Here is a 26,379-nt window from a genome sequence, read left to right on the forward strand (position 1 = left end):
GCCATTGTTTTTTTGGGACAATGAGGAGCTGCAGGGCCATGTCCCCAGGGATGCAGGACAGTGGGGAGCCAGAGTGATGCCACCCAGGGTGTGGGATGGTAGGAACCAAGGTGATGACACACGGGGGACAGGGCAGAGGGGGGCTGGGGTGATGCCACCCTGGGGTGCAGGACAGTGGGGAGTCAGGGTGGTGCCACCCTGGGGTGTGGGATGACAGGAACCAAGGTGATGCCACCCAGGGAACAGGACAGTGGGGGGTTGGCGTGATGCCACCCAGGGATGCAGGAAAGTGCGGGGCTGGGGTGATGGCAGCCGGGGGGGCGCCAGGCCAGACGGGGCCTCGGTGGGGCTGCGGGGCCGCGTAGCGGGCCCCCCGCAGCTGTCCCCGGTTGCGGGGGCGGGGGGGCGCCGCTGACGCCAGGCGGGGGCGGTCCCGGGCGGTGCCAGCGGGGCCCCGCCGCACAAAGGCCGCCGGTCGCCGCCGCCCCGGGGCTGTCCCCGCATTTGAAGGCAGTTCCTGCCCCGGTCCCGCTCCCCGCCGCAGCGCTCCGCACCACCGGCAGCCGCGCCGGGTGAGCCCGGGCCGGGGGCAGCGCCGGGCACCGCGGGGGTTCACCGGGGGGGCGGGGGGCGGCGGCGGCTGTGACCGCCGCCGGTCCCTCCTCCGCGGGCGGTGCCGGGGCCAGCCCGCCCCTTCCCGGCGTGCGCGGGGCGGTGGGCCGGCGGGCCGGGGGCGCAGGCGGAGAGGTGGGTGCGCAGGGCGGTGCTGGGCTCTGGGGGTGCTCGGCGTGGGGTCCTGAGGCGTGGGTGGAGGGGGGGGCTGCGGGGGCGTGGGCAGGCAGTGGCCACGGAAAAGCCGCCGTGGTCCGGCGGGGTGGGCGGCAAAGGGTGCCGGTCGCCCCCCTGGCCAGGGCACCCTGTCCCCTGTCCCCGCAGCGATGCCGGAGCGCCCGGCGGGAAGCGGGGGGGCGGACTGGGGGCAGCGCCCGGCGGGCCGGGCTGGGGGCGCAGCGGCCGTGGCGGGCGGAATGCCCAGTAGCGGCAGGTTTGTCACTGGCGAAGCCCGGGCTGTCGCGGGGGTGGCGGCAGCATCTGCTGTCTGGCCACAAACCGTGGGCCGGCACCTCTGGGGCTCACATCCAACAGCCCGGGGGGGGGGGGGCACCCACTGGAGCTGGGTGCCCGGGGGGTTTGTCGTCCAAGTGGGTGCCAAGTTGGGGGGGTGCCTCTATCGCGCTGGGCTTTTCCGTTTGCCCGCGGAGCCGGGGGTGACGGGCAGAGGCTCCGCGGTGGGTGCGCGGCGTTAGCGCCGTGATTCAGCACGGCCCGCCGCGGCGCGGGGCTGAGCATCCCGGGATGCGCGGAATCCCTCCTTTCCCGGCACGCGAGGCGTCGCTGGAGAAATTGCCGGGTCACTTTGTTTACTTCTGCAATAATCTGCTTTGTGCTGGTACCTTGGGCTTTAACGCACCCAGGGCTCCCCCAGTCACTGCAGCGCAACTCCAGCCCGACTTGCAAAATGAAACCAGATGGGCGCTTTGTTTTTCCTCGCGGAGGGGCAGGCTGCTCATTGAAAGGCTCCATTACAATGCAAATACCGGGTGGTGTGAATATTCAAACCACTGCGCTTCTTTTGAAGCTCTTTACATAAATTTATAGCGCTTTCTCTGCCATTGCTGCTTTGCTCATCTGGAGTGGAGCTTGGTTAACAGGATCGCTTTTCTCTGCCAACTTTGGAGGGTTTGCCCGTGGTTTGGGGAGCACGGGGGGGCGGGTATTGAGGTGCAAAGCAGCCAGCGCGGGGCAGCAAAAATTATGACCGTGCTCAATGGGGAGGAGGAACCGCCAGCTGTAAAGCTGACTTTGGTGGTGACCCTTGAAGAGCCGGGCATGCTGTCAATGATTTACCGATAGTTGGGTGCTTCATTGTCCTTTTGGGGCTTCCCCCTCCCCTCTTCCCTCTGGTTTCTCAGTGTGACCCTTTGTGCAGCCGCTGCTCCCCAAGAAGGGATGGGGTGTTGCAGGGTGAGCTGAGCTTAGAAATTGCTCTGATGCAGGCAGCGGTGTGGGGGTTTGGGGGTGTGCACCGTGAATCACAGCAGCTTAGCCACAGCTGCGATGGATGAGATGGTTCATTAGGGGAAGGAGGTAATGAGTTAGAGACAACCTCAGCCCTGGCTTTCCAGCAAGGGCTCAGATGTCTGATTTTGGTGGCTGTTGGGCACCTCATCATAAACCCTGCCATTAAAAAACAGGGTCCTGGTGGCTTTTGCCAGCTGTGTTTGCATCGTCCCTGTTGTCACAAGTGCTGAGGGAAGGGCAAGTTGCTTTTAACCTGCCCACGTGTGGCCTTGCTCTTCAGCACAGGGCAAACACTACCGAATGGTTGCATCTCAGGGAGCGAGTGCTTGTGTTTTGGAGGTGACCACATGATGCCGCTCCACTGGGCACTTACTTTGAATTGCCAGGCCCTTGGCTGAGTCGAGGTAATTAAGAGTAGCAGCAAAAGCAGCATTTTCCTGCCTGCTCCCTGAAGGAGCTGACTTGCTTGGGGCCGCTGCCTTCAGTGGAGGGTTGGTTGGGATGGAGGTGGTGTAGCCCATGGTCCTGGAGAGGAGCTGCTGGTGATGCAGCCCGTGGGGGCATCTGAGCAGAGCATCCCTGGAGTCTCCATGTTGTGCCACTGTGCAGCAGCAAACCTGCTGTTTGCATTAAGACTATTTTGCACCCAAAAAAAAAGGTGGTGTGCTAATTGTAGTGGTTTTAGCTGACTGTGCCATTGATTGACCAGGTAATCTGTGTCTTCATTAGTTTGAGGCTAAGGCTTGGAGGTTGATATTGATTCCAGGCGCTTAATATGCGAAATGGTAATTACTGTTTAAGCCTATATTGTTTGAGTTAAATTTAGCTGAGATTTTAGTCGTATCAGGCCTCTACATTGTGTACCGTGAAGGTTATCTGGCTCTCTGGAGGGGGTGGATTTAATGGAAGGAAAGAAATGCTGGTGAAAACTTCCTCTTCTCATCATCCCTGGGTGCTTTGCTTCCCAGGACTTTGTTACAGGAAGAACAGAAATGAAGAATAATGTGGTTATGACTGCAAGTAGTTCTAAACATTCACCTTTGTGCCGACTGCTCAAGCCAGTCATTTTGGGGGACTTAACACGACACAGAAGGCCAGCTATAAATCTGAACAAAGTGATGCCCTGTGCAGAGAACGGCCCCTCTGCTCCTTGCAGGGGCCTGGGGAGCCCCCGCTCAGCTGCTGTCCGCCTGCCCCTATTATCCTGCCAGCTCTGGGCGCCCTCCTGCATCTCAGCTGCTGGCCCATCTGGAGTGGAGATGAAAGGCTGGGGTTTAATTCGGGCTTTGTGTGCCTCTTGTGTTCCCCCCCTCCCCTATTAGCCCTTTCTCTGTTGCCAGTCTCCCAGCCCCGACCCTCCAAGGCAGCTCCGGCGCGCGGGTGTGGAGGGTGGCTGTGCGTGCCGGGTCCCTGATGCCGCTGACCTCATTATTTTGACTGCTGGGTGATGCCACGCAGCCTTGCGAGCTCATCAGGTAGGAGGCTGGGTGGTTTGGTTTTTTTTTCTCCTTTCTCGAAGTGCTGCTGAATAATTTAGCTGGGAGTAGGCATCTTGGGTCACCTTGCGCAGCCGGCTGCGTGCTGGAGCTGTCTTTCTAAGATGGAGGTTGTGCAGGATGCGTGCGGGATCGCCTTGCTGCCGGCAGCTTGCCAACATTGACTGACTGCAGGTAGGCAAAGACCACTGCCCTTATTTATTTCTGATGCTTTTTATGCTGGAAGACAAGAAATCCCCTCCCTGGGCTGCACAGGGGTGGCTGGGTCTCACCAAGCTGCTGCGGAGCGTAGTGAGCTCAGACTGTCCCTTGCCATGGGGACACACGAAGCTGCTGAGGCCACCATGCCCTTGCCAAAAACTCTGTAGGGCAGGTCTGGTCCCAGGCAGGGACCATGCACCCGATGCTATTCTCCTGTGGGGATTGTATTTTTCTTGCTGGTTTTATGGGTTCCCCATCCCTCCTTCCTCAGCCCATCTGGATTCATCTGGGCTGTTTTTGAGTCTGCCTGCTGGTATGGCACCGGGAGGGGGTGACCCCAGTGCTCCAGCAGCATGGGTGCTCAGGGACATGTTGGGAGGTGGCATTTAGCTCTCCGCACTGTCTTAACTGGTGGAACTGGTTCTGGTGGTGTGGAAGTAGGGTCAGGTGCTGGAGAGGTCTCTGGGGGGCAGGAGGTGGCTGACCCTGAGGAGAAGAGGCTCAGAAATGCCTGGGAAGCTCCATGGGCGGGGGGCACCTCTGCTGCAGGCTCGGTGATCAGTTTTGGGGCTGCCAGGATGTATGGCCAGGGAGGCAAGGGTCTCCCAGTGCTGATACCCAGCAGCAGCCACTATTAAGTCCCTTATGTGCTGAACCATGGGTATGGGGGAGAAATGGGGTTGCTGGCATAAGAATGGAAAGTAGTTTGCTGCCTTCCTTCTGCTTGCAAGCACCTGAGTTTTTGGGTGCTGACTCCTCTGCACCCTCACTCCTCCCTGCAGCGCTTGGATGCTTTGCTAAAGCAGCTCAAGAGCATCTGAGCAGGGAAAAAATACAGGGGACACCAAGGGTGCGAGGCTCAGGTACAGCAATGTGGGAATGGGGAGGTATTGTGCCCACTCTCAAGAGTTATGGTGATGCTGCCATCCTTGCCTGTGTCAACACAGGAGGAAGGACAGCCAGGCTGGGCTATTTCTGTCCTGTGGACCCTGTGTGCCACTTGGTGCCAGCCCTGTGTCCCTCAGCGGGTGTGGGAGCCCAGGGCTGCTCTTCATTAGCATCTGCTCCTGCAGCCAGCAAAGTCAAGGACATGGCTGCTGCAGCATCTGCCCTGGAGGTTTCCTAGTTACCCAGCCGTGTTGGTGGGACAGGCTTTTCTGCTGGCCCCTCTACCACGGGGCGCTTGTGAGCTGATGTAGCAGGTCACAGTGCCCTGGAAGATCAGCACGTTTGAGGCTGTGGTGGCGGGCAGGGGGGTAAAACTGGGCTGCACCTTGCAGTCAGGGCAGCCCTGCTTGCTGTGGGATGTTAGTGAACACTGCTGGCGATACAGGCAGCTGCTAGCTGCAGGAACCTTGTGATGCTGAGAGAAGGAGGAGAGGAGGTGGCTGCTCCATAGCAGGGCTGGATGGTGAGGGGATTTGGGTAGGACCCCCTGCTTTGGGAAATCTGGCCAAGGCAACCTGCGGTAGCGTTGACAAAACAGAATTCACATGGATGCCTGGCTGGTGCTTGGGTGATGGTCTGAAGCTGGCTGAGCATCCCAGGGTGCCCAGTTGCGTCCTTGAGGCACCAGGTCCCTGCAATGCCCACTGCCCCCGGCTGCCCCCTCGCATGATGGCAGCGGTGCCTCTCGAGCCCCCTGGGCTGGTGGCTTGGCTGCCGCAGTGGCTGTGCACACTGAGGCTGTGTCGTGGCACTGGGTTACGCTGCTGCTGCCCCAAGCCAGTGGGGAGCTCTGCAGCCAGGCTGGGGATGTGGATGCCAGCTGAATCCTTCATTTCAGAAAGGAAATTTCCTTCCCTGCTGCCCTGCCAAAAGAGTTCCTGGGGCTGTGATGGTCGGGTTTAGCCATGGGATGGGAGATGAAAAATCATTGACTTGGAGGGGAGGATGAAGGCCTTGGGCAAGTGGCATGGAAACAACCTGGGCTTTCTTTGCTGGTGCAGAAGACCAGATATGTTTCAGCTGTCTGTGTGCTGGGGTCAGCTCTGCTCCAGGGTTGGGTTTGCTGCAGCCCTAGCAGTGTCCCCTGTCAAACAGTTCTCTGCCTTCAGACTGGGTTTGATCTGAAGTTACCTAAAGCAGAGCAGTGCGGTGGGTGCCATGGGGCTGAGCGGTGACCCAGCGGGGGGATACACCCTTCCCAGGCACAGGGCTTTGTGCTGGTGGTGTGGAGGAAAGCAGAGATTCTGCACACTGGCACCAACGGGGCTGACTGTGCACTGGGGCTCCTTGCACCCAGGTGGGCATAAAAAGGAGCGTGTTTGGTGCAGGGACGTGTTTTGTGTTCATGGAGGGTGGTGTATGCAGTGGCTGGTTGGCCTGAAGTGTTCGAGGTGGGAGGAGAGGCGGTGGCTGGGCTTTGTCTCCCCCTTTGCGGGCAGAGCCCCACGCTTTGCTCCCTGCCACTGGTGAGTTGCTGCTGCTGTGATGGTTGTTTACCTTCTCACCAAGGCAGGCAAAGCATCACCTGCAACACCTGGGAACCGGCAGAGCTCAAGGGAACAATTTTCCCCTGCGGCACCTCAGCTGCTCCAGCTGAGCCAAACGAGCTGCTGGTGGAGCCAGGGCGAGGTGGCAGGTAGGGACGTGCAACCTGGGGCTGCCCCAGCCACCAGGGCTGTCCCCACTTGGAGGGTTTGACTCTGCAGGCTTTTTTCCCCCCTTGGTCTTTTTGCTGTGGAACTTCTGGCTTCACCCAGTGGGGCAGAAGAGGCTGGAGCACTGGCAGAGCACCAGGGTCACTTAACACAAGCAAACATGGCCACAAACAGCTTTGTGGGCTGCCCCTGTACCAGCCCTTGGGGTTTTTTGCTTTTGCATGCCAGGGGTGCTGTGGTCAATGCTCACTGGCCCCGTCTCTCCCCACAGGTGAGCGTGGCAGGCTATGGGATGGATGAAGCTGAGCAGGACCAGTATGAAGCTCGTCTCAAGGAGCTCTTCGACAGCTTCGACAGCACAGGCACAGGGTCCCTGGGGCAGGAGGAGCTCACTGACCTCTGCCACGTGCTGCACCTGGAGGAGGTGGCCCCGGCACTGCAGCAGACCCTCCTCCAAGACAACCTCCTAGGCAGGGTAAGGCTGGGGTGACATTGCGGGGGTGGGGTATGGGGCTTTGGGAGCAAGGCAATGCCAGGCAGCTCCTGCATGCATGGGAGGGTGATGAAAACAGGCTGAATGTCTGTAACTTGTGAATATCCAACATCCCTGAGGTTCCAGGCTGCGGGACTTGCAGTGGCTGTTCTCTTCAGCAGGGTGGGCACAGGGCAGCTTCTGAGAAGGTGATTAGCGAGAACAGTGAAGGAGACCACTCACTGACACATCCTCCCTGACTGGAGGCTGTCTGAAATGGAGACCACCGCTTTACGCTGAGCCCCGTGTGCTGGCATCGCACTGATGCGGGGTGTGTTTTCCCAGTGTCCCAGAGTAGACAGAGTGCCAGGTCCCCACTGCCCTTGCACCGATGCCAGTGTTTGGTGCAGCATGTGCTGCCTGGCAGAGCACATGTGCCCCTGGCACTGCTTGGTGCTGCTTCTGACCCAGGTCATCTCCCTGAACCAGCTCACCAGGTGCTTGCACAAACTTTGCAGTGTTTGGGATGCGACGGGCACCTAAAGCCAGGGCTTGAGCCTGTGATTTACGTTGACTTAAGCTGTAGTTAAACTGGTGGGGCCGCATGCAGTCATGCACGTTTCTCTAAAGCAGAGAATACTGTCCAACTCCAGCAGTCCTTTTGTCCACATTACCTGATGTTCGTGTCCGTACACGGCTGCGGTTGTCACAGACTCACCTAGGGTAGTTTTTTGGGGACAAATGGCTCCTTTCTGCAGGGCTGCAGTGTCCTGCTAGCCTGCGGAGGGGAGCTGTGGCCAGTGAGTACACCGTGCTTTCCAAAGCGATTTTTCAGTTGTGGTTGTACCTATATAGTGTTACATGCGGGAGCTGCTCACCCCTGGGGGGACCTCCATGTTTGGAGTGGATGTCCTTGTGCTCCTGCGTTACCTTTTTCTCAGCACGCTGGGCTTGGAGTGCATTGGATGCTTCCCTCAATCACCCTGAAATCCCATCACTGCTCATTAAAATCAGAAAATGCAGAGCAGGGCAGCCAGGGCTCTCGGTAGACATGAGCTAAGCAGCTGTCCTGACTCCAATTTCCTATCGAACTGCAGCTTTGACAAAACAAAATAATGCCTTGAAGGAGCAAAGCCTCCTCTTCCTCACCTGCCCTGGGGCCGTAGCTCTTCTGCTGACAGCAAAGCGGTGCTGGAGCATGGATGGATCCAGATGGAGGTTTCTGACCTTTGGAGTTGCAGCATGGCATTTGCTTGAGCACAGGAGACTTTCTGTGCTGCTTGGATGCTGTTCCTTGGCTTTGCTGCTCATGGGATGGTGGGATAGCAGGAAAGGGAGAGTGGTATTAAAGCAGTGGCTGTTGCAGCTGGTCAGGGCTAACTAAGGTAACGGTGCTCACCCCTGTGGCCAGCTCAGAGTGGGAGGAAGGCAAAGTTAAAGGCAATAAATGTTCAGCCCAAGGGCACCAAAAAGCCCCTGCTAAAGCACCCTGAGTGCTGGGTCACACTTGCCCCGTCCTGGCCAGAAGCTCCATCCCTGCAAGCTGTCCCAGGGTATGGGGTGACCTGAGGAGCATTTTTATTTCATTCCCCCCGTTTTTACAACCCATTCCCCTGCATTTTACAACCTGCGACTTCAATGTCGGAATAATCTTTGTCTCCTGTGTTTCCTCCCGTCTCCTCGGCATTTGTGCTTGTTAGCAGCAGCAATGGCCCATGTCTAAGTGTGAACCTGGTTTAATAGCTATCGAATCCTCTGGGTTTCCTAGGGAGCTTGTCGGGAGAATAGCAGCAAACATGTTGCTCCCCGAGCCCAGGCTCTTTGCACCTGCCCTGCAGGCTCCTTGCTGCAGATGGTCCCTCTCAGCGGTGGGAGCAGCCTTTGTCTGCCCTTCCAGGGGCTGGGTTTTATGGGAGGGCACTGGGGAGGGGGCCAGCGGGGGACGGTTTTGTCTGCCGAGGGGCAACTCGGTGGGGCCACGTGCCTGCTTTTGTGCTGGGGGCTTTGCTCCGGGGATGAATGCATCGCCATGGGGCTGCTCGGTTGGACGGGGAGTTGAGCTGGCATCCGGGGGTGGGGGGGTGTGTGTGGACTGCCACCTCCCTCTCCCTGCTCTGTGTGATGCTTCAGGGATTACCAGGGACAGGCTACCTCCGGGTCCAGCCGGGGGGGTGTAAATCCTGCCCTGGCTCCCAGCAGAGCCAAACCATCCCAGAACTGCTTTCCTCACGCGATTGCGTGCGGAGGCGATGCTCGCAGCAATTCCTGGGATTCCTCAGGAGTCTGTTTCCTTGGGCCCCTCACACTTGAGGGCGGGTGACTGCGGGCCGGAGAGGGTGCGTGCAGGCATGCCCTTCTTGCGTGGCCTCCAAGAGGCAGTGCCCGTTAATTAGCAGCTAACGTGGAGTGCTGCCTGGGGGACGGTGCTCATGGGCCGCAGCAATGACTGCGGCTGTATGATTTGCAGAGATGGGTCAAGTCGGGCACCTCTGGGCTCTGCACAAGGACTGTCCTCTGTGGGCGTCCTCAGGCAGGACTGGGGAGTTCAGGTTTCACCCTGTGCAATTGCATTTGCAGTCCTGCAGCGAGGACACTGTGGCATGGTGGTTCGTTCCTCAGCTCCCTTCAGTGCTTTGGCTGGTGACCTCTTGCAAATATATTCCCTCTGAGCCCACTGTGACACTGCTGCCCTTAATGCACAGTGGCTTTTTGCATGCCAGGCAGGAGACTTGGTTGCAAGATTACCCTGTTTCTGTGTCTTTCCCACCTGATATTACCTTCTGCAAAGTCCTGGCTGCTGCTGCCAGAAGTTTGCAAGCAGAGACAGGTCTTTGGGAAAAGGATTCTGCTTGAAGATCAAGGAGAGGGAGCTGGAAGGAGCCACTGATTTGCTGGCTTGTCCCAGAGAGACCAGGGTTGCAGACTGCTGTTTTGCATTGCAGGGACAAATCGCAAGAAGCAGCAGGTAGCTTGGCACATGCACGCTCCCTTTCTAGTGCTAATAAGTCCCAGCTTCATAGGAAACTTGCTTTAAAGCAGGCAGCAAGATCTCTCTAAGGTGCTGGGGTTGCTCAGCAGCTGGCAGCTTGGTTGGTCCCTGATTACCATGGGGAAGCTGGGCTGGCCTTGCTATGCCTGTGTCTGCATATTAATCTTGTTTGCCTCCAATTTACTTGTTCCGGGAAAATTGTCCTTGTGCAGAGCCCTGGTCTTGCTGTGAGGTTTGCAGGGACGTGTGTCCCATCCCTTTTCCATGCCCCTGGGTGGGCACGAGTGCACACTGTTCTGTTGCCTCCCAAGCTTCGCCGTGCTAAGGCTGGTTTGGGTCAGCCCTCAAATTGCTGTTTGAGCTCCCCGTGAGCAGGTGCACAAGCTGGCTGTTCCAAAATACCCAATTTCAGTTAAGCACAGGGGAAAGAGTATTAAACTTCCAACACAGCAACGGTGTTTTGCTGCTGTATACTTTCTGCCTTGTGTTTGTTAAGTTTTTGGATTGATTTGAGTGTCTGAGACTGTTTTCCAGAAGCAGATGGTGCTTTGCACATCACTGCTGCAGTTAGTACCCTCCTCCTCCTCAGAGCTGTCCAGGTCCATCCTTTTGCAGGGAATATTCCCTAAGCAGAAATCAAAGGCTGTTGCTGTGGACTTGTGCTTGCCCCTGTGGGCTGTTGCATCCCTGGAAGTGCCCCTTGCACTTGTGTGGAGCCCACAGCCTCCCCAGCACGGGCTTCCCAGGCAGGGGTGTGACCCTCCACGACAGCACATGGGTGCTGGAGGTGTGTCAATACCAGGCAGCCATGTGGGGTACTTCGTGGTGTGGGCATCGCCTGCTCCATATCTTCTGGGGATGCACATCCGCCCTCATGCACACTGGTGTTTAAATCGGATGGGGGCATAGAGCAAGGGCGTTGCTGGAGAGCAGCGGCAAAGGATTGCTTTATTTAAAATATGAGATACTTGACTTGTGGCTTTGCTGTCCTGCAGGCTACCCTGCCTGGCCTGTACTTGAGCCCAGCTTTAATCTTAACAGTTGCATTTCTCTAACTCTTGCAGTACTTTGGACATTCAGCATCCAACACCAAATGTGCACCACAAACAGGCACTGGTGTTTCTGGTTATGTGGTCTTAGGGTGGGCCAGAGGTTTTCCTGAAGAAAAATATCCCTGCTCTGCTGGCTCGGGCTACACCTACAGAGCTGGGTGCTGCTGCTCAGAAGGTGTCATGGGACCCCCACGAGCCTGTTGTGTCTCTCTATGCTGCTAATTTGCATTTTAAATCCTGCTGCGCAGCTGACCACGGTGCTGGTGCTGGCGTGGGGGGCTGGCGTGGGGGGCTGGAGGATGGCGACCTCCTGCCCTGCAGCCTCATCCTTCAGGGGCTCCTTTGGGTGTCGTGGCATGGTAAAAATAGCTCTGCAGGCTGGGTGCCGGAGCCATCTGTCCCGTGTGCAGCTGTGGCAGTGAGGGGTCAGCCCCTTCTTCCATCTTCCCCTTCGTTAGTGCTGTCGGGCAAACACGGAGTTGCGGGGCTCGTTGGCCAGAGCAGGTGATGTGTCAGTGGTGCAGCTGGTTTTACTCTGCCTTCGGTGTGGCTTGCACAAGTGATGCAAAGTGTTTTTTATTCTATTTCCCTGCTGCCAAGAGGTCCCATCTGAACCCAGCCCCAGCACCCATTCAAGGGACCGGCTCTGCCTGTCCCCATGGCTGCTGCCACTGTTCCATTCCCAAGAAGATCCCACAGGGAGGGAGCCTGTTATTCCAACACTCTCATCTTATATTCTTCCTCATTTACTCTAAATGTCAATTTTTCTTAATCAGGCAAATTCTCCTGTCTCTGTAAACTGTCCTGAAGTACACCAGTGTTTGGAAATGAATGGCAGCAATTAGTATTCAGATGAAGGCATCCCTGACAAGTTTCTTTGCTGAACACATTTCTAACTGTTTAATTCCTTGGGGAGCCTGTGTTTAAAACCGCAGGGGTGATTTGCACTGCCTGAGCTTCAGTGTGAGGTGCTCCCCTGCATGCAGGGGGGGCCCATGGCTGACCCCCCAGCTCTACTGTCATTCCCTGCCTGTTGGGGAGCATGTTGCCTGTGACTTTTTTTTTGGGGGGGGGTGGGGGAGGGTAAGTGGGCTGGTTCGACCCCATGAACAACCTGGAAAATTTCAGACCTGAACTTTGCCACTTGCGCCTCCCCCAGTGGCATTAAAACCCCCTCTGACTGCAGCTCCTGCCCTTCGTGCTGGACTCGCAGGAACTGACTCTGCCAACAAGAGCAGCCTTGGTGGGTTCTTTAAATACAAAGTCTTTTGCTCAATGCTAAAATTTTTTCTAAGATTTATTTAGCCAAAAGAAATTGTAGCAGCAAGCTCTGCCTTGCTACTGACCCATGTCAAATGGCTTCCTCAGCTGTCCCCAGAGTTCCTGTCCCCCACGGCTGGAATTGCTGACATTCCCCAGCACAGCTGTGAAGGATGCTGTAGCCCCTCTGCTACTGTCCATGGTGGTGAGGCAGGAGGCTTTCCAGGAAGGCACAGATGGAAAAGGGGGGGAAACCCCCAGTGGTAGGATCATCCCACCTTGTTTTTCCCATAGGTGCACTCCAGACATGGTATTTCCAGTCCAGCTCTCGCGGAGCTGCAGTAGGCAGAAGCCGGCAGAGCCGCCCTGGAAAGGGTGCAACTTTCTGCCATCCACTTTGGAAAGTGTTTTCTGAAACTTAATTAGGGCAGTGGAGCATTTCCACAATCAAGTATCTAATCATTGCTCAGGACCAGGAGCCACTGACCCTGGCCAGGTCATCTCAAGTGATGGAGATGCTCCTTGGTCCTCTGGGCGCATCATTTCAGATTCTTGCTCAATGGAAAAGCCCAAGCGATGCATTCAAGCAGTGGCTCGGAGTCGTTCTGTGATAGCAATCGGGGTTTTTTGCGTGCTCAAGAACGCTGGGGCTGTGTCTTCATGTTGCTTGCTGTCATTTCTCCAGGCCCCAAGACTGAACAAGCCAAGGTCCATTCGTGCCCCTTGCCAGGGCTGTTGCCAGACACAGGCGTGCTCTTGTTTCGGTGGGGTGGTCTGAGTGATTTGCATTGCTGCCCTTCCTCCTGCTGGATTATTGGCCTGATATTTAATCAGCTGCACCAGTTTAATTTCCTCCGTTCTTCCTCTTTTGCGCAGGTCCACTTTGATCAATTTAAAGAAGCACTTATCCTCATCTTATCCAGAACCTTGTCAAATGAAGAGCACTTCCAAGAACCAGGTAAATACTGAAATTATCTAAAATAGTACATTTTCTTTGGCAAAGCAGACGTGGGTGGCTCTCACAGAGGAACTTAAAAGAGTGAGTGTTTTTTAGGTGCTGAGATGGGCTCTTCTGCTTGGATGCCCAGAGCTAGGGAGAAAGGAAGAGTTAAGGTCTGTTGCGGAGCCTTGTACAAAGGCGTTTTCTGAGCTATTAGATATTTATATCCCATTACCATGATCTAAATGCCTGGAGAGACACGTGATGTCTGTGTGTAGACAGCTAACTGCACTTCAGATGCTTGAGACATCCCCTGGCTGCTAAATGGGCTGAGGTCTCTCCACCCCAGGTTCCTGGTGGCTGGGGATGCTTGAGGAGCTCCTCAGCTGCAGCAGATAGTTATGGGCAGGCAATCAAATAGCTGCCTTAATGCTGTTGCTTTTTCCCGGCTGGGGCTGGCACATCCCCTTGGCCTCAGCTCCAGTGCTTTGGCCTGGAGGTGGTGTGACCCTGGTGCTGGCTCAGAAGCCCCAGCCTGGCCAGGGGGGTTTGGGGGCTTTGCCTCGGGGACCCCCTGCTCCGGGCTGCAGCCGGTGTGCTCCTGCTGGGCCTCCATGGGGTCTGTCTGGGGAGGCAGCAGTGCCTTACCGAAAACCCATGCTGGCTTTGGGTGCTGCTGTGTGTTTGTGAAGGTTGTAAGGGGAAGGTCCCTGCCGGAGCTCCTCCTGGAGATGGGCTGCTGGACACAGAAATACTCCTCCTGTCTAGCACTGATTTTTCTTTTTTTTTTTTTTTTAATTTTTAAAGTCCATTCTGTGTTCTTGTGTCTGAGAGCTCGGTCCTGTAGGAAGCTACCCTGAGGCGACTGTATTTCTCCCAGGGGATGGTCAGTCTGGCCCAAAGGTGCTCCTGAGCAAGCTGAGCCCTCTGCCAGACCCAGCTGGGGCTGGGCAGAGGAAGCAGTGGGTTCTGTGAGTCCTTGCTGTCCTGGTTTTTCCTGGCTTTGTTTCAGTGTGCCTTGAAAATGTGGCTTTTTAGACTCTCTGCAGAAAATAGGATCACAGCTTTGGTGTGCCCCCTGCTCCTGCCATGCGCGAGGGGCTGGTGGTGCTGGGAGCACTGGGGAGGTGTGGGGGCAGGGTGAGGGCTGAGCCCCTGCAGCTGGAACAGGGGGGGTTGGGGCTGAGATCTGCCTGGTGTCACACCTGTATGTAAATCCCTAATCCTGCCTTCGGAGCAGCTGGAGCGTGAAATCCCTGAAGGAGAAAACAGTTTAGTAAGGGGGGAGAGGGGCAACTCCAGGTTTCCTCTCCTGGGGCATCAATCTCAGCTGGAGCATCCCGCACTGGGCAACGCAGCCTGTCAGCAAAATTAGAACTTTCCCCTTTAAATAAGCTGTAAACTCCACAGGTCCCAAGAGATGCAGTTGAAGGATTATTTTTTTTTTTCCCCCACCCCTCATTTTCAAAGCTCTTAATGCTTAGAGGGAGGTGGGCAATGACAGTTCTTGCACCCCGCATCCCTTAACGCACTTTCCCAGCACAGGTCAGTGATGCTCAGGAGCGAGGGGGGAGCTTGGCCGGTGCCTGGCAAGGGGTCGGGTCTGCTGCAATCCCTTCCAGTCCCTCTGGAGAGGAGCTGCATGGAGTGGGAGGCAGCCCCAGCACCCCAGCGAACCAGAACTAATCCAGCACTCTGCATTTACTGGGGAATCATATGGCTGAGAAGCTCTGGCTTGATTTAAATATAAATAAATCTTCTAGAAAGGGCTAAATTTGGGGTTATCGCAGGGGAAATTACAAGTGCAGCTGGGAAGAGGCTGTGCTGGACCGGGAGAGCCCTCCTTGGGGACACGTTTGTCAGCTGGGTTTTGCATGGCAGGTAATCAAAGGGCATGCGGTGCAGGTAGGGAGCCTGCGCTGGGCAAGCCTGGGAGGCATTTATTTTTAATGAGTTTTGACAGGTCGGTTAATGCCAAAGTCTTTGCTTCTTTTAATTTAGATCAAACTCGAGATTTGGAGAACAAGCTGCTTTGTGCTGTTGGTGTCAAACTGTCAGTGACTGTGGAAATGCTGGTGTTACAGCCTGCCCCGGGCTTGGGAAAAATTGAGTTAAGAGCTCTAAATCATATCATTTAAATGAAAATTTAATTTGGAGGAGGGGGAAAGTGCATGGATTTTAAGGCTGTTTGCATCAGCAGAGTTTGCTGTGCGAGGCAGCAGCCGTGTGCCTTGGTGCTGTGGTTTTACCTGGGGACTTGGGCAATGGGAAGGTCCCTGAGGTCTGTGAGTGACCGGAGGGCTTGTCTTCGAACCAGCTGCTCCCCTGCAGCCCCTACACGGCCCAGGGGACCCCGCAGGGCACAGCATCGTGGTCCCCGTGGGCGCAGTGCAGTCAGGCTCAGGGAGGACAGCTCGGCACAAGGAGCCTGCGGGTGCCAGGGCAGCCCGTGGGGTCACAGTGGGACCCAGGGGCTGGGGCAAGGAACCAGAGCGGCCATGGGATGCAAGAGCAGTTCCTACAGAAATGACTGATGGGGTTTCCCGGTTTGGGGAGGAAGCAGCAGGTGGGAGAGGCACTCAGGCTTGCAGAGAGCAGCTGATACATTCATTATTTTTTTTTCTTGGCAAAGCAGCTGAATTCCCTTTCCGAAGTGAAGACTGGCAGGGCCGATGGTCCTGGCATGCTGCGGGCACTTTGCCTGGGAAGCAGCCCTGCAAACCAAGGCAGGCAGAGTTCCCAGCACTGCTGTTGGCAGCAGTGTCCCCCCGAGGATGGTGGTGTGGGGACACAGACCCAGCTGCAAACCAGAGCATCAGCTGGCTGGGCAACCCCTAGCTCTGCTGGGCGGTGGCATTGCTGGGTGAGGAATGGGGACACACTGGGAAAAGCAGAAAATAGTGCTAGTTTTAGTGGTTATTTTAGCTCCTGCAAAGCTGGGGAGACCTGTCAGCCTTTGCAGAGCTGCCTGACAAAGGTGGTGCCTGTGGATAAATTGCAGCCCAAATCACTGGGGTTTGGTGCTCTGGAGAGATGCTGCTGCAGGGCTGGGGGCTGAGTGAGCCCCCTGGGACCCAGGCTGGGGGTGCTGCTGCCAATGCTCTTTGTCCATGGGTCAATAGCAGTGAGAGGGTAATAATAAAACCCCCACATATATATGTTATATATATATTTAAAAAAAAGGGGGTATGAAAGACAAAACCACAGGGCAGGCGAAAGCCAGCCCTGACAGAGCACTGGTCTGGGGATAATAAAATAGATTTAAGGCAGAGGGGGAAGAAAAAAATAATCATTACTGTGGGTGATTGGGGGTGGGAGGGTAGAAATCAGGCTTTTTTCCTTCCCGTTATGGCAAATAAAGTCAGCTCTGAGTTGGAATCCTGGTTAGGGAGGGATTACTGGGGTGGAGCGCAGGATTACGGGAACACCCAGGATAAATTAAAGAGCAGTTTGACGCCATCCTCCCTGCAGTCACAAGGGGCTGTTGGATTTTTTTATTTTCTTCCCCAGCACATGGAGATAACAGAACTGCCCTCCCAAAGAGGAGAGCTGGTGGGGATGATGCCCTTGGGGGCAAAGGTTCCTATGGGGGAAGCATTGCTCACGTGGCTGCGAAGGTCAGGCTTCTGCCCCACAAGCCCGCCTGGGTGGGCACAGGTATAAAACCAGCGTCCCTGTCCAGACAGGGCTGGTTTAGGCACAGGCGATGCCTCTGGGCTAAAATGCATTGATTTTGGGGCTGTGGTGACCCAGCCACTGATCCTCTCCACCTCTGCTGCTGAGCCTGAAGTGTGAAATGGGGACTGGGAGGAGCTCAGCAGTACCTGGTGTCCCGAGGGATTAGGATTTAGCAGATCCTAGCTGCGATGCGCTTTGCCCAGCAGTTGGCTGCCTTCTGCTGCAAGGAGCATCTCTCCCTTCCAAATCTTAAGCAGCAAAGAAATTAATTTTGCCTCTAAACGACAGGTCTGCGGGGCGAGGGTCTTCTCTAAAACCCCTTTTGTCTGTGCTCAATGGCTTTGATGCTGGGCCCAGGAAAATGCTGCTTGCCATCAAGGGGAGCCCCCCCCCCCCCAGTGTCTCAGGGCAGAGCAGGATTTTGAAATTACTTATCTAGTGCAGAAAGGCAGAAAATCAAGTGTAAATCTCTAACCGTGGAGACATTTAACTGCCGAGATGGATCAGGGCAAGCCAGGGAATTGATGGCTTCTGTCTGCAGCACTTATATCGGGGAGGGGGGTTTCCTGTGAAATGCACATTTTGGGTTCTGGGTGTTTGTTTTTTTCAGGGGACACTTTTGGGGGGGCACAGCCCCCACAAGCAGCAGGACAGGAACGTGAGAGCTTTGCTGTCTTGGCAGCTCTGGCTCTTGCCCCCAGCATAGGGGCAGTTCAGGGGGGCAGATCACACCCCAGTGTCTAATTAGGCACCAGCGCTGGAGTGTGTGTTTTGCTAAGCCTGTGTGTTGCTGCGGGCTGTAGGAAGCAGGGAGGGTTCAACCTTTTTTTTTTTATTTATTTTTCCCTTTCTTGGCGGCTTGTCAGGCTCACAATAGCAAGGGTCTATGAGGAGCAGCATCTCGCCTTGTAGCTGGTTGCAGAAGCGAGTACCAGAGGTCAGGCGCGAGCGAGAGCAGCCTCCCCTCAGTGTTCAGTACAGGGTATGTTGTACAGGGTTTGGGATAAATAGCACACAAGGCTATCTCATGGGTACCTACCTCACTGAAAGCTTTCATTTTTTAATTTTTTTTTTGACATCTCCCTCCTGTTTCCTCATGTGCCTTTGAAAGCACGTGTGGGTTGAGCAGCTCTTTCCATCCTTCCTCAGCAGTTTTGGCTGGAAATGAGAAACTCTGTTCAGCTCATCAGTGAATTTTCTGCGTTTGGGGAGCACGGGTTGCTGCTTTTTGCTGGTGTGTGTGCGCTCAGCTGTCTCTGAGTACTGGGGTGGTGGGAGCATCAAGGGCACCAGCTGCTTGGCTGGGGGGTTGGGTTGGGAAGGCAGGAGGGTGGAGGGGCTTAGAGGGGGGTATCCATGCACACCTGCTCTGGAGATGGTGGTACATGGTGCTTTCTGCAAAGGACACAGCTCTCTGCTCCCAGGGATGGGGCTGCAGGATGCGGTCCCTTATGCTGGTGTGGCCCCTGTGGTCCTGTAACGTGAGGGCTTTGTTCTGCGCTGTGCACCCCATGGCCAGTGCTGTGAAGGTGCATGGCGGGGGGATTGCAGGGGAAGAGCTGTAACCCAGTGTTAACAAAAGCACCCTGGCTCTGGAAATGGGATTTTGGGGTGCCTGAGCTGGGATGCCCTAGGTAGCTGGACTTGGGCACAGCCAGTTTCAGAGTCAGAGCTTTGCAAGGCAGGAGCCAAACGTTCTGCTCTCCTCAAACTGTGGAGGGTCACTTTTCCCTCCCAGGGGTTTTCTCAGGCTTCACAGTTTTTTAATTCAAGGGAGAAACAAGCAGGCAGGTGCGCAGAGCAAAGAGGAGAGTGAGAAATCGGCTGTCAGCCTCCAGACGCCTAAAACACAGAAAGAGAGAGACGCTCCTGTTTCCTGCTTGCCCTTAAAGCGCTTGCAGGGTGGCACAGTGAGGGCACATACGTGTTCCCCTATACAGCTGGATTTTCAGCTGCAGCAGTTGTTAGACTCGCTGTTGGGGTGGGGGTTGGGAACAGGACTCCTCTGAGCATTGGGAAATCCAGAAGGAAATTCAGCCATAACTTCATTATTGCTAAATTATGGCTTCCTTCCCTCCCCCCCTCCCCCCCCACCCGCATCTTTCCAAAGGCAGATGAGCATGGAGGTGTGTGTCTGTCTTGAAGGAGGAAAAAAATATTTCTAAAAAAACCCGCTACCATAAAAATGAAAAAAGCCACAACCCCCCCCAGCTTTCTTCTGCAAGTGTGTGTGTGGGGGGGTCGCAGAGAGAAAATAAATGGGTGAATGAGTAGCCACAAATATTAGCATTTCAGAGAGAGCTGCTCGATGGAGATTGTTCACCACCGGGCAGGCTTTAATAGGAGTGATAAGGTTTGCTTTTGTTCTCAGGCTCTTACTTAATCAGCCTGTCTCATTGTGATTTTTCTATCGGCGCACTTCATCACACAACTTTCATGTGGGAGTCCCAGCTGCAGCAAATCTTGTTAAAATGGCCTTGTTCAAACACGGGCGCCGGGTTTGTTCCCTAGAGCTGCAATATGGATGGATGGAGTGCAAGGCTGGAGGAATCAAAGGACTCCTAGTCCTGTGTATTTTATAATTCATTGCATAGCTAAGTTGCAGAATATTTTTCCTCTAACAAGCTTGAAGCCTTCTTCCATATCTAAAGGAATATTATCCAAGGAGGCATTTGGGCAGGGGGGTTTAGAGACCCGCTGCTTTCCGTGTACCATTTGTCAATGATTGAACAGCTTCCCTGTGCCTTATTAGTATTGCACTCCTGCATTTATTTTTTGTACCAGAGCGTTCTGCAAATAAAATTTTAAAAAGCTGCTGCTCTTGCCACCGCCTCGGCATGCTGCAAGTGGCGGAAAATAAAGATGATCAAGTCCTGGGGGTTTTCAATGGTAAGGTTAGCAAACACTGAAACAAAGCGTGGTGGAGAGCCTTTCCCTAATTGAATCCCTGGCTAATTTGGTCCTCTGTTTAATTTGCCCCCTGCTCCAGATGTCAGATGATTCTCACTGAAAATAGCCCAAAATGTGCTTTTTTCTTTTTTCTTTTTTTTTTTTTTTATCCCTGTCTGTAAGTGCTCCTGGATAATTCAGTCCCCGAAGGCAGCAGCTTGCTGCAGGAAGCTGGAGCCGGGGAATGCAACTGGAGCCCCCTGTAATTAGATGACAACTCCAAAGGGTTATTTAGATCTTGCAGTTGGCATTAGTTGCGCAGCACAAACTGGGAACTGCCCCACCGTCGTCCAGATCAGCTGCTTGTGTCAGCCCCCGGGAGATATTAGCCTCCAAACTTGCCCAATTTTTTTCCACTTGCCTGGTAGTTTTCACGCTTTTCATCAAGCTGTGATTTAAATCCACTGAAAGCAGCGGCAGTCACCCAGGTGTCTGCGTAATCTGGAGACTTGAGCTGCTTAAGTGCAACGCTGTCCCTAATTAAACCTGCCCATCGTTGGTAATGAAGATTAGTGCAAAGAGGAGAGACCTAATGGACTTTCTGTCTGAGGCTGTTTGCAAGGTTGAGGATTTTTTTCCCTCTAGCTTGTTAATGGAGCAAACTTGATCTGGGAATTGAGGAGGGGTGAGGAAAATGGAGCCCTGATATTATTTTTTGGAGCAGGACCAGTTCCATTCCATCAGGCCCAATGCCACAGTGAGGGCAGTGGTCCTGGGAAGAGGCAGCCACTGGTGCCTGCCCGGGGGGAATGGTGGTGGCAATTTGGTGCTGGAAAGGCTGTGACCGAGCCAGCCCTGCAACCCAGGAGCCAGATCTGCAAAACTTATGTCACTGTGTGCTTTGTTCTTGAACTTTACAGATTCTTCCCCAGAAGCGCAGCCCAAGTACATCAAAGGCGGCAAACGCTACGGCCGGCGGTCCCTGCCGGAGTTCCAGGAGTCAGTGGAGGACTTTACCGAGGTGAGAGTCATCGAGCCGCTAAGCGAGGAAGCATGTCCCCCACACATCGCCTCCAGCGCCTGCGAGGAGGTGAGTGGCAAGGGGCCGGGTGCTGGGGTGGGCTTGTTGCCCCCCCAACATCACTGGTCCCCACACCATCCTAAGGTGGGTTGGACATCCTTGGGGCCTTCGCCAGCAAAAGCAATGGCTGCTCTCCTCGCCTGTCCCCAGGGATCAGCTGTGCCAGGTGGCACTTGCCTTGTTGCAGCCCCAGATTCCTGGTTGCAGGCATGCTGCCATGGGAAGCGGGGGGCGCACCGAGCTCGTGGCGGTGGGTGCCGGTTCTGCGCTCCTGGCTGCAGTGCCGGCCAGCAATTAAGTGAGGGCTGTAATGCTGCCTCCATGGCTAACGAAGTGTGGGCTGGGAGCTAAGCAAGCAGAAGGAGCACGTCCTCATCTATTAGCTCATCTGCAAAATCTCGGCTGTGGCTCCGGCACACTCTCGCCGAGGGGATGGGGAAAGAGGGGTGGTGAGCGGCAGAGCTCTGCAGCAGGCGGCTGCCTCAAGACAGTGCCCTAAATCCAGAGCCACCGACTTCTCCTTTTGGTCTTCTGCTTTTCATGTTCCCAGCAAAAGCCTTGCATGCCCCGGCACCAAAGCAAAAGGCCAGCAGCCCTGGGAGCTGCACAGCTCTTGGCATCCCCCATGCCCCATGTATGCTTGTACGTACGCTTGCTCAAAAATCCAGGTATTTCCTTTCCCCCCACTTTTGTGATCAAAATTTGTGGCTCTCTTTGTGCTGGTGCTTTCAACTCCAGAATCTCCTCTGGCTTCTCCAGAACAGAAAAGCAAAAGGTGGAGAGTAGTTGGGTTTGGTGTTGTGCGTTAGCATACGGCCACAGCAGTGTTTCCCGGAGCTGGGCTCGTTCCAGTCTGCCCCAGTTTGCCAAGTATTGTTGATTCACTGTTGTATGTTCAGGAGCACGCAGTGGGAGTTTTCCAGTGGGAAGGAGAAACGCTGGTGCTTTCTCCCCCTCCTCTGTCTCCTGGCTTCACTTGTGCTTTCCTAGAGATGCCAGGGGGAGGGGGGGATGTGCAGGAGGATACTGAACCCTGCATGGAGAGCCAAGGGAGACATTTCCAGGTTCCCAGTGTTATTTCTATGAAGCTGAGCTTAAAAATAAAATAAAAAACAAACCTCGAAAAAAACCTTTCCACCAGAACCAGCTTCTTTGCACTTTGCTCACTGCCATGGGGTTGCTCATCCATCTCCTGGTGCTGGCCACATGGGCTGCCCTGACCTTGAAATCAATGTTAATCTGCCCACAACCCCCAGGGAAGCAATGCCCTTGGTGAAAGAGGCTGCTCTAATCTTACTCCTTTGTTTTAGCTGTCAAGGAGGTGTAAAAAGGTAGTCTGTTAACAAGGTCAGTCAATTAATTCAACTGGTACATAACCATGCTGTGCTCACAGTTGGCTGAATCAATCTCCTGGTGGGAACCCCTTGTTGCACCTTTTTGGGGCGGATGGGATGGTTAATTCTCTTGCAGTGTAAGGAAAAACGAGGCTAAACTTGTAAAATCCCCACCTTCCAACTTCATCAACATTACTGTCTTGTGTCTAAGAGATTATCTTGGTGTGCATAGAAATTAGTTGCTTGAAGGTATCTTGGGGAGAGGTCCCAGGGCTGAAAGGCTGGGCAGTGCTGGAGACTCCTGATGCATTGACGACTTGTGGCTCGGCACAACTAACAGCCTTTCCCCAGTTTTCTCCTGTTGTGTGTATAAACATGCTGCTGCCTGCGCTCGGCAAGCCTGCCTCCAGCCCAGGGTGTTTTGCTGGCCTGAGAACTGGGGCAGTGTGGCTTAATTGGTGTTTTCTTTCAACCGGTGCCAATTAAAAGGTCTCAGGCTCTGTCTGAGAGGCTTCCTTCCCCTTCTCGTCTCCGTAAACATGAGGAGAGGCTAGAGGGCTGGTCTGTGCGTGGGATCAGCTGCCCAGAGAGGCTCCGTTGACCTCCATCCCCAGTGGCTTTCAAAGTGCCACTGGACAAAGTCCTGAGCAGGTAGGTCCGAATTCAGTGTTGACCCTGCTGTGAGCAGAGGGTGGTATAGGGATCCCAAGGTTCCCTCCAACCCACATGAATTTGTCCCCACGGATGCTACAAGGCTAATGGGTGATGAGAAACGAGTGGTTCTGGCAGCTTTATGGATGTGATGCTAACAGACCATGAAAGCACCTAGAAACGCAATGTGAAAGCTTGTGGTGGTTTAAGCTGGGCATATCGCACCCCAGCTACCGCTTGAGCTTATTTGTCCTAAACTTTGAATACAGGTGATGGATCTTGGTGGCCTTGGGAAGCGCTGTGACCTTGCTTTCATTTCCTTTTTGCCTTGTGTTACACCTGATGATGATCTGCTCAGTGCTGGTGGTGCAGGGTTGGGGAGCAGGTTTGGTGGCCGTGGGGTACCAACCCCAGGCTGGTGATAGGGTAGCTCATGGGTTCTCAGCAGCGCACCCCTGGGGACACAGCCAGGTGTGGCCAATCTTAAGGCCACACTGACTTCCAAACCTCAGCGCAGGGTATCTGTCATCTCCCCTTCCCCAGCTGGTGGCTCTGCATGGGGGAAGGTCCCTCCTACTTGCAGGCTGTAGAAACTGCTGTCACATCCCAGCTCTGTCCCACCAAAGCCACTCACTCCCCGGACATCTATGTGTTTGCTTCTGCATAGAGGGGTTTGCCAGTGTGACGCGGCCTCTCAGAGCAAAACCTGGGGCAGTCGGGCTGAAACTCTTTGTCTTCAGGTCCTCAAGGCACAAATGTGAGACTCCCAAAGTGCAGCTGTCCTCTGAAGCCAGGATGTGCGGATAACAGCTCAGCACTTGCTCCCTGCAAAAGTGTATTATTGATGGGACTCTGGTGCTTTGCAGCTGAAGGCAACTGGCAAAGTGGGGTGTGGAGATTCGCCATTGTTCAGTGGGCTCTGCTCTGGCTGCTCAGACCAGGGGACTGATTTCTGGGCCAGCATGCAGGGAGGGGAAAAATGGGGGCCATCAGCATTGGTGCAAAGGCTCACCTTGCCACGTGCGAAGCCTAACAGGCTCAGCGTGTACTCCTGATCGTCATTTTAATTAGCAATATATTCTGGTGGAGAACAAAGGTCTGTCTCGCTGAAGCAGATGGCAGGGGGGGAGAGGTTGCTGCCTTATTATGGGGAGAGGCTACTGCGATCAAACAGCACAGGCTGCAGATGCTCACCGGGACCTGAGTTGGAGGGCGGCGAGCATTGAAAGCCCTGGCCATCTGCTCCTCAGCCTGGCCAAGCACGCGCCTGCCCAAATAATAACGCATTCCTGGGATCTCCGCTCCCGCCCGCAGCCCGCCAATAAGTGTGTGACCCGCATCCAGCTGTAGCACCACTGGGGCCAGGGAAACAATGCCGTGCCTGACACTGGGATGCACTGACCCTCCACGCCCACCCTGGCCCCCCTTTGTCCTCCCACTGGCGGTGGCCGACCCCGAGCCCCCACTGCACAAAGGGACCCCGAGCCCTCCGCAGCAGGGCCCCGGCACGGGGAGGGAGGTCACACGAGCTCCCCGGGGTTGCTGTCGGTGGGTTACCAGCCCACCCACCCTGGGCTATATTCAGCCTCTTCAGCTTGCTGGTGTTCGTGGAGTTACCATGTGCTGCGGTTTGGGGTTCTTGGTTTTGAGGCAAGGCTTGAAGTTGAGAGGGTTTGGTGCTAAATGGTTTCGATCTGATTCTATATAAAAAATATATACATTGCTTGTGCAAAAAGACTTGGACACAGAGCGGATCCCTCTTCTGAGCATCGCTGCTCAGATTCCCTCAGCATCCACCCTCCAAGGACGAGTGGTCGCAGGGTGGTAGCCCTGTCTGGCACCCAAAGACATCTTCTCTCGGCACAAAGTTGGCCACTGCAGATGTACAGACACTTGGGGCTGGGCTGGTATCAGCTTATGCATTTGGGGCAACACAGGTTGTTTTCTGTCTTTGCAGATGGCAATTTGACGATACCTGTTGCCTCAGCTCCTGCTTTTTGTGGGCTCACCCAGATGGTTTATCAGGCAAACTAGAAATCTGCCGCCTGAACACCTCGGTGGTGGTGCTAGCAGGGCAGCACTTGTTTGGGCCAAAATCTGCATCTTTCTGGTGCAGTGTTATATATGTTCTTGGCTTTTTCCAGAACATGCAGCTTTGCTGGATGTTCGTTCCAGATTTTTGCCTGCAGCCTGCCTGGGAATTCCAGCAAAGGTTAAGCCCCGCTTCATCCGAGGCCATCCCCAATTCCTGCCCTGTGACTCTGCCAAAAAGCAGAAGGGTACGTTGAGATGCTGCAGCAGCCGACAGCCCTTGCCTGGTCCGGCAGATGAAATGGGAGCAGAGCTAAAAAAAGTCCAGTGACCTAATCCAGTTTCCATGGTAACGTTGTAGATTAATGGCTTTTAGCTGTAATCTGAATGAGACTTATTGAACTTTTATATGATGATTTGAGCCTCTTTACGTCCTGGGTGACTTTGGCTTCAAATCCATCAGTCACGTGCATGCAGAAGTATCCACTTGTAACGGTGGAGGCATAACATCTGCCAACGCCGCTGCTAAACCAGAAGTTAATATTGCTGAGCATCGCGTGTGAGTAAATACCCTCAGCTGGTACAAGGGTAGTGTAGACAAGACAGCATGTAATACATGAGGAAATCACTTTAAACAACGTACTTCTGCCCTGCTCTGGTGCCACCTGACCTGAGGTGGTATTGCCACAGAGGAAGCGGGATGGCTTAAGACCAGCAAAGAGCATGCTTGTGGTTTTTCTCTAGCTAGCTCAGTGGAGAGCTTGCCGGCAGCACAGCTCTGCCTCCTGATCTCAAGATGCAGTTAGTGGAGGTGTTTTGGAGTGTGCTTGGCCAAGCGCAGGCTGCTGGGCTCCCCAGGCAGCTGGGTGCCCCTTGTCGAAAGGGAAAGCATAAAGCAGCAAACATTTTGTTTCCCAGATCATGCATGTTCTGGGAGCGGGTGGCCCCATCATGCTCACATAAATGGGCTTACTGCAGCTTTATTACTTGCCATGGACACATGTGCGCTGGTGCCTGGGCCCTGCAGCTGGTGTGGGCGATGTGCAGTTGCCCGCAGAGGGGCTGTGGGATGGTGGTGTGCCATGCAAGTTTCTTCCAGGCGTTGCCCATGATGGGGATGCTTGAGACTTGGAGCGCTATTGCTCATGTCCCAGCTTGCAGGCTGGCTGCGCGCAAGACACATGCGGGCTGTGGGTAGTAGTTTCCATTTCTGCAATGGGAAAATACGGTGCTGGAAGGAAAGGATAACCCAAATTTAGGTGGTGGCTCTATGCAACCCATGATCTTCCCTGCATTCTCATCATCTCACCCACTGATACCTCTAAGACAAGCAGCATGGTTTGCTTGGAGGGCAAATCTCTTCCTCCCGACCTCCCCATCAATCTGCTGGACTCTGATCTGTCACCTCTCGTGGGTCATTTGCAGGGTTTAGGTGTTTCTTGCTGCAGCTGTGGTCTATCCCCACCGAAGAACCTTGTGTGCCAGAAAAAGGCAGCATCAAAGAGCCATGGACTGCCAGCCCAGCCTGTGGGGAGCCGGGAGATGAAAGCCTTGCAGCATTGCTGGAGCCATGTAGCCTGTTCAATGTTGATCGCAGAGTCTCTTTCATATGGATGATGT

The 26,379-nt window shown here is 54.8% G+C and overlaps 1 protein-coding gene across 10 annotated transcripts in view; it reads left to right on the forward strand.

Moving 5' to 3' along the window:
* Positions 1-387: 387 nt before the first annotated feature.
* The window catches only part of NIN (ninein), a 65,282-nt gene continuing 39,290 nt past the window's right edge, over positions 388-26,379 (forward strand). For 6 of the 10 annotated variants that reach the window (XR_013929717.1, XM_080397060.1, XM_080397057.1 and 3 more), the window contains exons 1-4: positions 454-572; positions 6,654-6,857; positions 13,032-13,113; positions 20,583-20,752. Coding sequence is in view for 9 of the 10 variants with exons in the window: in XM_080397060.1 (XP_080253186.1) it covers positions 6,675-6,857; positions 13,032-13,113; positions 20,583-20,752 (435 nt within the window). In the remaining variant the exon portion in view is untranslated. Of the gene's footprint in view, positions 573-623; positions 748-1,070; positions 3,753-6,653; positions 6,858-13,031; positions 13,114-20,582; positions 20,753-26,379 lie in introns of those variants that run through there. The other 4 variants (XM_080397063.1, XM_080397056.1, XM_080397058.1 and 1 more) reach the window with 4 other exon arrangements.

Source organism: Falco punctatus (assembly GCF_963210335.1).
Source record: "Falco punctatus genome assembly, chromosome: 7".
NCBI classification, from domain to species: Eukaryota; Metazoa; Chordata; class Aves; order Falconiformes; family Falconidae; genus Falco; species Falco punctatus.